We start from the raw sequence: 12,410 nt of genomic DNA, 5'->3' as shown, positions 1-12,410 counted from the left end.
AGGAATTTAAGGGAGGTTTTTTCAAAATTCTGGTAGAGCCGATAGGGAAAGAATATTTTTTCAATGGAGAGTCTCCAAAATTTCCTCTTTACTGGACAAGGGATCCCGTTAAGTTCAATTCAATATCTTTTCACTCAATGGGGGCGGCCGACTGGTATGTTATTGAAGTTTTCAGTCACCTCTCGCACCAAATTCCCACTCGCGCCTTGCTAAAATTGTATACTTCGTCCCATCCACAAGAAGATCTTATTGGTAGGTGGTTGTTCTTCATTTTCTTGTTTTATAGGATGTGTTTTTTAACTTTGCTAAGTTTTTTATTGATTTCCAGCTTTGATGGGAAGCACAAATCCAAAAGCTCGGTCTTATTTTTCGAAGCTTCTGAACAAAGTAGGTGATGTGACCCCTCGGCGTGAAAATGTGGTAAACCCTGTTGTTGAAATGGAAGAAGCGGGGCGTATTGCGCCTATTGAAGTGGTTGAAGTTGCACACAATGTGGAGGTTGTCGGGCCTTCGAAAAAATCAAAGAAACGAGATAGAAGCAACAAGAGATCGCACTCTTCTTCTCGGCGTCATCGTCGCGTTGAGAATGTGTCGTCTGAACCGCTGCCCGAAACCATTTTTTGTGCGTCAACTAAGTATGCAAAGTTTATCCAAACTTCTTTTGACGAATCATCTTATAATATGTTGAAAAGTATGGATGCTGCCTCATTAGCTGATTCCGTTATTGAATTGTCAAGTAGAAGTTTGTTGCTTGGAAAAATGTTGAAGGAGAAAAATGTAAATAGTGTGGCTTTATCTGAATTTGAAAAGTTGAAGACTGACCTTGCTGAATATAAGGAGAAAGCAAGCTCTTTGTTCGAGCAACTAGAAGAGATGAAGAAACAGAAAGGTGAACAAGAAGTTGCAAAGGAAGAGTTTAAAAAAGAAAACGTTGAGTTGAAGAATGAAAACTTGAAGTCTAATGAAGAAAACGCTCAACTACGTAAAGAGAATCAACTGCTGAATGAGAAGGTGTTAGCGTTATCGTCTACAAACGAAGCCGACAAGAAAGCCATCAAAGAAATGGATGAAGAGATAAGCCAGCTGAGGACCAACGTTTTTGAAGCCGAAAGCGCTACATTTGAACAACATCAACTTGGTTTTGAGAAAGCACTTCAGCAAGCAAAATATTTTTACAATATTCCACTTGACGAAGGCAACTTTGATGTTAAAAAGGATTTTTACAAGGGTGAATTGGTGCCGGCTAACGAAATCCCAGACACTGATGCTGAAGATGTGAATATTGAGAGCTAGATGGGCGTGGGTTTATCTGTCGAAAGTAGATTTATTTTGAACTATGAATCCATGTATGGATACTTTTTGATATGGTAATCCATGCCGAAAGTAGATTCGTTTTGCTAAATGTAATGTCTTTTTTGAGAACTTTAATACATATAGTTGGTTGGATTATCAATTGTCACGATTTTGTATTATTGATCGTATGCTACGTAATTGTCACGATTTTGTAAAATATCATGAATGGTGGATGCATAACGAAAATTCGGGTGAAATCATTCGAGACCGAGAGTTTGATGAATATATTTCTTTTCGGGTGGGCTTTCACGTAGAGTGAAATCATCCAAGACCGAAAGTTTGAGGAATATATGTCTTTTCGGGTGGGCTTTCACTTAGAGTGAAATCATCCAAGACCGAAAATTTGATGAATATATTTCTTTTCGGGTGGGCTTTCACTTAGAGTGAAATCATCCAAGACCGAAAATTTGATGAATATATTTCTTTTTGGGTCGTCTTTCACTTAGAGTGAAATCATCCAAGACCGAAAATTTGATGAATATATTTCTTTTCGGGTGGGCTTTCACTTAGAGTGAAATCATCCAAGACCGAAAGTTTGATGAATATGTGTCTGTTCGGGTGGGCTTGTGAAATCATCCAAGACCGAAAGTTATGTAAAGAAACAACACATTAATAATGGATAATGCTTCTCCTTGGATGGATAGATATATATACAGTCTTATTTGTACATCTGCAAATTCAACTAAAATAAAACTTTAAATGACTTGTATTCCATGTGCTTGGTACTATTTTTTCTTCTAAAGTTTCCAATCTGTATGCTCCATTGTGCAAATTTTCGAGTATTCTGAATGGACCTTCCCAGTTAGACGCCAATTTTCCATGTCGCGGATCTTTTCGAGCATTAGTGCGCATTCTCCATACTAAATCCCCCTCCTTAAAATTCCTGAATTTTACTTTCGCATTGAACCTTTTCATTGCTCTTCTTTTTACTGCTGCCTCTTTTATTTTCGCCCGCTCTCTAAGTTCTTCAATGAGATCTAGGTCGGTTCTTAAACATTCATTGTTTATGTTCCAGTCTTCTATTTGGCTTCGTAATGTTGGCTCGGTTACTTCTATAGGCAGCATTGCATCCGTTCCATAGGTGAGGTTGAAGGGTGTTTCGCCAGTTGAGGTTTGTGGCGTGCACCGATATGCCCATAATATTTCTGGTAATTTTTCTGCCCACAAACCCTTGGCGTCTCCTAACCTTTTTTTCAATTGTCCTAGGATAACTTTGTTAGCGGCCTCTGCCTGTCCATTTTTCTATGGGTGTTCAACGGAGGTGCGGGTTGACTTGATTCCCAAATCTGCATAAAATTCCATAAGTTTTTTATCAATGAATTGCCGGCCATTATCGGTTATTATGGTGTGTGGGATTCCGAATCGACAGATTATATTTTTCCAAATGAATGTTTGGACTTGTTGAGCTGTTATCGTAGTCAGTGCTTCCGCTTCTATCCACTTGGTAAAATAATCTATAGCGACTATCATGAATTTGGTTTGTCCGCGGCCAAGTGGAAATGGGCCGAGGATATCAATACCCCATTTTGCAAACGGCCATGGAGAAAAAATTCCTTGTAACTCCTGTGCCGGTATATGATTTAAACTTCCAAACTCTTGACATTTTCTGCATGTTTTAACATAAATCTCACAGTCTTCTCGGAGTGTTGGCCAATAATATCCGGCTCTGCATACTTTGGTTGCCATTGTTCGAGCTCCACAATGTAACCCACATACTCCTTCGTGAAGCTCTTTTACCACATATTGGGCCTGCTCCTTGGAGAGACATTTTAACAGAGGTGTTGAATGGCCACGCTTGTAAAGCTGATCTCCAATTAATACAAAACTAGCTAATCTTTTGGATATTTTCGTATCTAATTGAATACCTTGTTCCTGATTCTTTATGGCTTCGGTGTATGTCTTTATCCACTCGTCCTTAGCGATGGTAATATTGGAACATTTCTCTACGCCGACCGATGGGTGACTAAGAGTTTGTTGTATGACGGAGTTGTGTTGGAGTGGCCGCTGTTGACTTGCTAGTTTGGATAAGGAGTCGGCTTTCATGTTTAGCTCTCTCGGAATATAATTTATTTCAGCTTGATTGAAGCATTGCATGATATTTAATACCTTATGATAATATTGCATCAGTAAGGGGTCTTTTACCTGATAGTCTCCTCGTACTTGTCCCACGGAAAGCTGGGAATCACTTTTACAAATGATATTTTCAACTCCCATGTCCCTTGCCAGTAGTAGTCCGGCAATAAGAGCTTCGTATTCGGCTTGGTTGTTAGATGTCCTGAACTCGAACCGCAATGCCATCTCAACTTGGAAGTTGTCTGGTCCTTCAAGGACTATTCCTGCCCCGCTTCCTTTTTTGCTTGACGCGCCGTCTACATACAACATCCATCGCTCCTGCTGCACTGTTGTCGGCATATGGATGATGAAATCCACAAGGGATTGGGCTTTGATTGGTCCTCTTGGTTCATACCGAATCCCATATTCTGAAAGTTCCATGGACCATGTGACCATTCTGCCGGCCAGCTCCGGTTTTCTTAAGATTTTTGATATTGGATAATCCGTCCTCACAATTATCTGATGATTCTGAAAGTATGGCCGAAGACGTCGTGCGGCGTATACCAGAGTTAAGGAAATTTTTTCCACCTTGGGATATCGGGTTTCAGCACTCTGGAGGGATCTACTTACAAAGTATATTGGTTTTTGATCTGGAGTTTCTTGGATTAACGCCGCTCCTATGGCTTGATTGGAAGTTGCGAGGTAGACTATGATGGGTTGGGTACAATCAGGCTTGACCAGGATTGGTGGTTGTGCCACCATGCTTTTGATTTGAGAGAAAGCTTGCTCGCAGTGGTCATTCCACTCGAAGGTTTCAGATTTCTTTAACAAATTTACTATTGGTTTGGTTTTTTCGGCTAGGACTGGTAAGAACCTTGACAATGAGTTTAGTTTCCCCACTAATCTTTGGACCTCTTTTAAATTTTTTGGTCTTCCCATTTGCATAATTGCTTCACATTTGTCAGGATTGGCTTCAATGCCTCTGTTGGTTAGCATAAAACCCAGAAATTTTCCACCTTTGACGCCAAACACGCATTTTTCTGGATTGAGGCGTAGATTGTACTCTCTTATGCGTGAAAACACCTCTTCAAGATTTTCTAAATGTTTCTCCACTTCGCTTGATTTCACAACCATATCGTCCACATATATTTCAATGATTCTTCCGATTTGATTTGTGAACACCTTATCCATCAGTCTTTGATACGTTGCCCCGGCATTTTTCAAACCGAAAGGCATGACTTTGTAACAATAATTCGTTGTATCTGTGGTGAAAGCTGTTTTTGACACGTCCGGGCCATACATTTGTATTTGGTTATACCCTGAGTATGCATCGAGAAAACTCATCATCTCCTGTCCCGACGCTCCATCCACCAATCGGTCTATGTTGGGTAATGGATATGTATCTTTCGGACAAGCCTTATTGAGGTCCGTATAGTCTGTACACATTCTCCACCTTCCGTTCGGTTTTTTTACGAGTACCACATTGGACAACCATGTTGTGTATTGAGCTTCCCGGATGAAACCAGCCTGCATTAGCTTCTCGGTCTCTGCTATTGCTGCTTGTCGTCTTTCCTCCCCCAACTTTCTTCGTTTCTGAGATACCGGTTTCGCTTCTCGGCAAATTTATGACAAATTATCCTCGGATCAATTCCAGGTATATCAGATGGCGTCCAGGCAAATAAGTCTTTGTTAGTACGTAACAATGTGATGAGTTTGTGTAACAAGTCTTCGGGTAGGCTGCCACTTATATAAGTGCATTGCTTCTCGTCCTGTCCGAGTATTACAGCCGTAGTCTCTTCTTTTGGTTCTAGTCTTTCATCATTGATTCTCGGATCTAGATCTGCCATCGCCACCATTCTTTCGGTATCTGTGTGTTCTTTCAGGTTCATCTTCAAACCTATTGCATAACATTCTCGAGCATCCCTTTGGTTAACATAAACAGTCGCGATCTCCCCCTTTTCGGTTGGGAATTTCATTGCTAAATGCGGGGTTGAGACTATTGCTCCCAACTCATTCAAAGAAGATCGTCCTAACAACACATTATAGGACGTGGAAGCATCTACCACCAAATATCTGATCTTGATCTTTTTGGTCTTAGTTCCTCTTCCAAAGGTAGTCATCAGGTCAATATATCCTTTCGTACTAACTCTTTCGTCTGAAAACCCGATGATTTGTTCTCGGAAAGGTACAATGTCTTCTTCTTTTAGATGTAATCTTTTGAAAGTATCCCAAAACAGAATATCCACTGAGCTCCCTTGATCGACCAAGGTTTTCATGATGGCGTATTCGGCTATTTCGACTGTTATTACCATGGGATCGTCATGGTCAGGATCAATGTCTTGAAAATCCTCGTCTGTAAAAAGCATTGGTGGCAAAGTTCTTTTTTTGAAGATGTGATTGATGGTCCTGATGCTTCTCCAATGTTGTTTTCTTGCTGATGACGACTCCTTTCCAGAGAAACCACCAGAAATAGTATTTATAAACCCCCTGACGGGTCTTCCCAAACTTCGTTCCCTGCTTCTTCTCATTGGTTGTGTGTTTTGGTAAACTCTGTTGTTTCGTTCTTCTGATCTCCCACTTCTTCTGCCATCTTTTTTATCTATTCTTTTTTCTCTTTCGACTCTCTCTACCCTTCTTTCTCCTGCTTCTATCCCTTGCACCCTTCTCCCCGGGCTCATCCTCAGTCTTACGTTTCCTCCTTGAACAAAGCGTTTTAATTGCCCTGCTTGAACCAACTCCTCTATTCTGTCTTTTAATCTGATACATTCCTCTGTATGATGGCCATGATTTTTATGATACTCACAATGTTTGGTACGGTCGGCATTTTCCGGTGTTCGTGCTTTCCTAGGTGGTGGTATAATTTCTGTGGACATGGCTTCTTGTAAGACCCTTGCTCTGTTCGTATTCAAGGGTGTGTATTGCTGGAATCTCCGGCTTCTGAATTCTTCCCTGGCTCTTCTAACCATAGGTCTACTTTCTTTCTCTGTTTGTTTTCTTTCACTTCCATCAATCCTCACGTGATTCCGAAACTCTCTGAGTTCTTCCATTTGCATGAACTTTGACGCTCGTTGTCTCAATTCGTCTAAGCTAGTCGCAGGTTTCTTGCACAAGCTGTCAGCAAACGGCCCCGGTTTTAATGCTGTTATCATATGGTGCATGGTGACTTCGGGGCTGAGATTTCGGATTCCTAGGGCAACTCTCCCGAAACGTTCCATGAACATCCTTAAGGACTCTCCGTTCTCCTGTCTTATGTTTACCAAAGCAATTGATGTTAAATGGTGAGGACGACTAGTTGCAAACTGAGCGCCAAACTTCTCTATCAGCGTATCAAAACAATCTATACTCAAAGGTGGGAGGCGTGTGAACCAGCTCAGCGCTGCCCCCTTCAGAGTCGTAGGAAACACTCTGCACATGATAGCATCATTCCATGTGTACAAGCTAATTTGAGTGGTATATATTGCGATGTGCTCATCGGGATCGATGCTCCCATCATATTTGTCAATGGTCAAATTCCTCCAATTGCGGGCAACGGGGTATCAACTATAACATCATAAAACGGATGTTTTCTAGAAGATGTTCCTGCCGAGACCCCAGAGTTCTCAAGCCATTTTTTTTTGGTTTGGGAACTTTCGTTGCGGTAAAGCCTTTCGTTCACTGGTGTTCCTAGTTGAACGGTTCCGAAGGATGTATTCAAAACCGTGTCTTCATGTATTTTTCTCCTCATGCGTGCATTTTCGGCTCTCAAGATACTTAACTCTTCTTCGTTACTCTTCTTTAGGGCCTCAAATTCTTTTTCTAGTTGAACCAACATTGTCATTGGTATGTTAGCATTATCTTCACGATCTCCACTCTGTTCCCCCTCTTGGCTCATCTTGCCTTCTACTTTTCCTTCTGACTAGTTCTCGGGCCCCACGGTGGGCGCCAAAATGTTCTTACAAAAAAGGGACCAAGAACACTCGAACCGAAACGATAAGATGGCCTCCTTCTTGATCTTCTGATTTCGGGCTATACTCTCGGTTTGCTATTGGGCTGGACTGCTTGTGTTCCTCTCGGCTGCTTCTTTCGGCTATTCCTTTCGGTTGATGTTCCTCACGAGTGGGGGGATGTACCTGCAAGTTGCTCCGATGCCAAAGTCAGAGACAATGTAATGGTTTTTTCAGATAAAACTAAGCTTACCTTTTTCTTGTGTTGACTTCCTATTTATAGGGTTTCGTTGATGGGCCTTCTACAGTACTTTTGGACTTTCTTCCCACACCTTTTTATTATTTTTACACCCCCTTGTGCAAGTTCCTTATATTATCCTTTTAGGTTTCGGTCCAGACCTTTCGGTTTTTGTTTAACACTTTGTTCATTGAACATGTAGTTCTCGACATATAGTTCTCGGCATGTAGTTTTTGTTTAACACTTTGTTCATTGAACATGTAGTTCTCGGCATATAGTTCTCAGTTTTAGGCTACTAGTACAGTGATGAAAGAGACTTGGTTTATTAATTTTAAAGAACCTGGCACAAATATTTTATTGAGAACATGGAACAAATGACTCACCTATTATTTGTTTGCAACCTTCACGAGCATAAAATATTTTGAATTTTTAGATGATAATTTATTTTTACATCAGAGTTATCTTATTTAATGTAATCAGAATTATTTATGCCTCGTTCGGCATCAGAATTATCTTATTACTTTAATGTAATCCGAATTATTTATGCCTCGTTCGGCATCAAAATTATCTTATTACTAATGTAATCAGAATTATTTATGTCTCGTTCGGCATCAGAATTATTTATGCCTCGTCCGGCATAAATTCGATTTTTTGAATCCAACAAGTACTTGGGCAATGGACCCATACAATGACCCGACCAGAATAACTTTACCTGATGACGTGTACCCTAGTTTCTTCCAGCGTCTTCCCCAACACAAAACAGGCTACTAGAAATCAGCATTCTACTTCTTTTGCACCCTTCTCCCCGGGCTCATCCTCAGTCTTACGTTTCCTCCTTGAACAAAGCGTTTTAATTGCCCTGCTTGAACCAACTCCTCTATTCTGTCTTTTAATCTGATACATTCCTCTGTATGATGGCCATGATTTTTATGATACTCACAATGTTTGGTACGGTCGGCATTTTCCGGTGTTCGTGCTTTCCTAGGTGGTGGTATAATTTCTGTGGACATGGCTTCTTGTAAGACCCTTGCTCTGTTCGTATTCAAGGGTGTGTATTGCTGGAATCTCCGGCTTCTGAATTCTTCCCTGGCTCTTCTAACCATAGGTCTACTTTCTTTCTCTGTTTGTTTTCTTTCACTTCCATCAATCCTCACGTGATTCTGAAACTCTCTGAGTTCTTCCATTTGCATGAACTTTGACGCTCGTTGTCTCAATTCGTCTAAGCTAGTCGCAGGTTTCTTGCACAAGCTGTCAGCAAACGGCCCCGGTTTTAATGTTGTTATCATATGGTGCATGGTGACTTCGGGGCTGAGATTTCGGATTCCTAGGGCAACTCTCCCGAAACGTTCCATGAACATCCTTAAGGACTCTCCGTTCTCCTGTCTTATGTTTACCAAAGCAATTGATGTTAAATGGTGAGGACGACTAGTTGCAAACTGAGCGCCAAACTTCTCTATCAGCGTATAAAAACAATCTATACTCAAAGGTGGGAGGCGTGTGAACCAGCTCAGCGCTGCCCCCTTCAGAGTCGTAGGAAACACTCTGCACATGATAGCATCATTCCATGTGTACAAGCTAATTTGAGTGGTATATATTGCGATGTGCTCATCGGGATCGATGCTCCCATCATATTTGTCAATGGTCAAATTCCTCCAATTGCGGGCAACGGGGTATCAACTATAACATCATAAAACGGATGTTTTCTAGAAGATGTTCCTGCCGAGACCCCAGAGTTCTCAAGCCATTTTTTTTTGGTTTGGGAACTTTCGTTGCGGTAAAGCCTTTCGTTCACTGGTGTTCCTAGTTGAACGGTTCCGAAGGATGTATTCAAAACCGTGTCTTCATGTATTTTTCTCCTCATGCGTGCATTTTCGGCTCTCAAGATACTTAACTCTTCTTCGTTACTCTTCTTTAGGGCCTCAAATTCTTTTTCTAGTTGAACCAACATTGTCATTGGTATGTTAGCATTATCTTCACGATCTCCACTCTGTTCCCCCTCTTGGCTCATCTTGCCTTCTACTTTTCCTTCTGACTAGTTCTCGGGCCCCACGGTGGGCGCCAAAATGTTCTTACAAAAAAGGGACCAAGAACACTCGAACCGAAACGATAAGATGGCCTCCTTCTTGATCTTCTGATTTCGGGCTATACTCTCGGTTTGCTATTGGGCTGGACTGCTTGTGTTCCTCTCGGCTGCTTCTTTCGGCTATTCCTTTCGGTTGATGTTCCTCACGAGTGGGGGGATGTACCTGCAAGTTGCTCCGATGCCAAAGTCAGAGACAATGTAATGGTTTTTTCAGATAAAACTAAGCTTACCTTTTTCTTGTGTTGACTTCCTATTTATAGGGTTTCGTTGATGGGCCTTCTACAGTACTTTTGGACTTTCTTCCCACACCTTTTTATTATTTTTACACCCCCTTGTGCAAGTTCCTTATATTATCCTTTTAGGTTTCGGTCCAGACCTTTCGGTTTTTGTTTAACACTTTGTTCATTGAACATGTAGTTCTCGGCATATAGTTCTCGGCATGTAGTTTTTGTTTAACACTTTGTTCATTGAACATGTAGTTCTCGGCATATAGTTCTCAGTTTTAGGCTACTAGTACAGTGATGAAAGAGACTTGGTTTATTAATTTTAAAGAACCTGGCACAAATATTTTATTGAGAACATGGAACAAATGACTCACCTATTATTTGTTTGCAACCTTCACGAGCATAAAATATTTTGAATTTTTAGATGATAATTTATTTTTACATCAGAGTTATCTTATTTAATGTAATCAGAATTATTTATGCCTCGTTCGGCATCAGAATTATCTTATTACTTTAATGTAATCCGAATTATTTATGCCTCGTTCGGCATCAAAATTATCTTATTACTAATGTAATCAGAATTATTTATGTCTCGTTCGGCATCAGAATTATTTATGCCTCGTCCGGCATAAATTCGATTTTTTGAATCCAACAAGTACTTGGGCAATGGACCCATACAATGACCCGACCAGAATAACTTTACCTGATGACGTGTACCCTAGTTTCTTCCAGCGTCTTCCCCAACACAAAACAGGCTACTAGAAATCAGCATTCTACTTCTTTTGCACCCTTCTCCCCGGGCTCATCCTCAGTCTTACGTTTCCTCCTTGAACAAAGCGTTTTAATTGCCCTGCTTGAACCAACTCCTCTATTCTGTCTTTTAATCTGATACATTCCTCTGTATGATGGCCATGATTTTTATGATACTCACAATGTTTGGTACGGTCGGCATTTTCCGGTGTTCGTGCTTTCCTAGGTGGTGGTATAATTTCTGTGGACATGGCTTCTTGTAAGACCCTTGCTCTGTTCGTATTCAAGGGTGTGTATTGCTGGAATCTCCGGCTTCTGAATTCTTCCCTGGCTCTTCTAACCATAGGTCTACTTTCTTTCTCTGTTTGTTTTCTTTCACTTCCATCAATCCTCACGTGATTCTGAAACTCTCTGAGTTCTTCCATTTGCATGAACTTTGACGCTCGTTGTCTCAATTCGTCTAAGCTAGTCGCAGGTTTCTTGCACAAGCTGTCAGCAAACGGCCCCGGTTTTAATGTTGTTATCATATGGTGCATGGTGACTTCGGGGCTGAGATTTCGGATTCCTAGGGCAACTCTCCCGAAACGTTCCATGAACATCCTTAAGGACTCTCCGTTCTCCTGTCTTATGTTTACCAAAGCAATTGATGTTAAATGGTGAGGACGACTAGTTGCAAACTGAGCGCCAAACTTCTCTATCAGCGTATAAAAACAATCTATACTCAAAGGTGGGAGGCGTGTGAACCAGCTCAGCGCTGCCCCCTTCAGAGTCGTAGGAAACACTCTGCACATGATAGCATCATTCCATGTGTACAAGCTAATTTGAGTGGTATATATTGCGATGTGCTCATCGGGATCGATGCTCCCATCATATTTGTCAATGGTCAAATTCCTCCAATTGCGGGCAACGGGGTATCAACTATAACATCATAAAACGGATGTTTTCTAGAAGATGTTCCTGCCGAGACCCCAGAGTTCTCAAGCCATTTTTTTTTGGTTTGGGAACTTTCGTTGCGGTAAAGCCTTTCGTTCACTGGTGTTCCTAGTTGAACGGTTCCGAAGGATGTATTCAAAACCGTGTCTTCATGTATTTTTCTCCTCATGCGTGCATTTTCGGCTCTCAAGATACTTAACTCTTCTTCGTTACTCTTCTTTAGGGCCTCAAATTCTTTTTCTAGTTGAACCAACATTGTCATTGGTATGTTAGCATTATCTTCACGATCTCCACTCTGTTCCCCCTCTTGGCTCATCTTGCCTTCTACTTTTCCTTCTGACTAGTTCTCGGGCCCCACGGTGGGCGCCAAAATGTTCTTACAAAAAAGGGACCAAGAACACTCGAACCGAAACGATAAGATGGCCTCCTTCTTGATCTTCTGATTTCGGGCTATACTCTCGGTTTGCTATTGGGCTGGACTGCTTGTGTTCCTCTCGGCTGCTTCTTTCGGCTATTCCTTTCGGTTGATGTTCCTCACGAGTGGGGGGATGTACCTGCAAGTTGCTCCGATGCCAAAGTCAGAGACAATGTAATGGTTTTTTCAGATAAAACTAAGCTTACCTTTTTCTTGTGTTGACTTCCTATTTATAGGGTTTCGTTGATGGGCCTTCTACAGTACTTTTGGACTTTCTTCCCACACCTTTTTATTATTTTTACACCCCCTTGTGCAAGTTCCTTATATTATCCTTTTAGGTTTCGGTCCAGACCTTTCGGTTTTTGTTTAACACTTTGTTCATTGAACATGTAGTTCTCGGCATATAGTTCTCGGCATGTAGTTTTTGTTTAACACTTTG

At 41.2% G+C, this 12,410-nt stretch overlaps 3 protein-coding genes across 3 annotated transcripts; all 3 read right to left on the bottom strand.

Annotated features, from left to right (window-relative positions):
• Window positions 1-4,955: 4,955 nt before the first annotated feature.
• LOC137817462 (uncharacterized) lies at window positions 4,956-6,818 on the bottom strand. Its single transcript, XM_068620753.2, has one exon. The coding sequence runs from the start codon at window positions 6,816-6,818 to the stop codon at window positions 4,956-4,958; it is 1,863 nt and encodes a 620-aa protein (XP_068476854.1).
• Window positions 6,819-8,348: 1,530 nt separating this feature from the next.
• On the bottom strand, window positions 8,349-9,116 carry LOC150027669 (uncharacterized). Its single transcript, XM_090302969.1, has one exon. It carries the CDS (start codon window positions 9,114-9,116, stop codon window positions 8,349-8,351), a length of 768 nt encoding a protein of 255 aa, XP_090159095.1.
• A 1,530-nt stretch (window positions 9,117-10,646) lies between these two features.
• LOC150027668 (uncharacterized) lies at window positions 10,647-11,414 on the bottom strand. Its single transcript, XM_090302968.1, has one exon. It carries the CDS (start codon window positions 11,412-11,414, stop codon window positions 10,647-10,649), a length of 768 nt encoding a protein of 255 aa, XP_090159094.1.
• Window positions 11,415-12,410: the final 996 nt, after the last annotated feature.

The sequence above is a fragment of the Phaseolus vulgaris genome, chromosome 5, assembly GCF_051622355.1.
Source record: "Phaseolus vulgaris cultivar YP4 chromosome 5, ASM5162235v1, whole genome shotgun sequence".
In the NCBI taxonomy this organism is placed as follows: Eukaryota; Viridiplantae; Streptophyta; class Magnoliopsida; order Fabales; family Fabaceae; genus Phaseolus; species Phaseolus vulgaris.
This window is presented reverse-complemented; position numbering and strand designations above follow the sequence as displayed.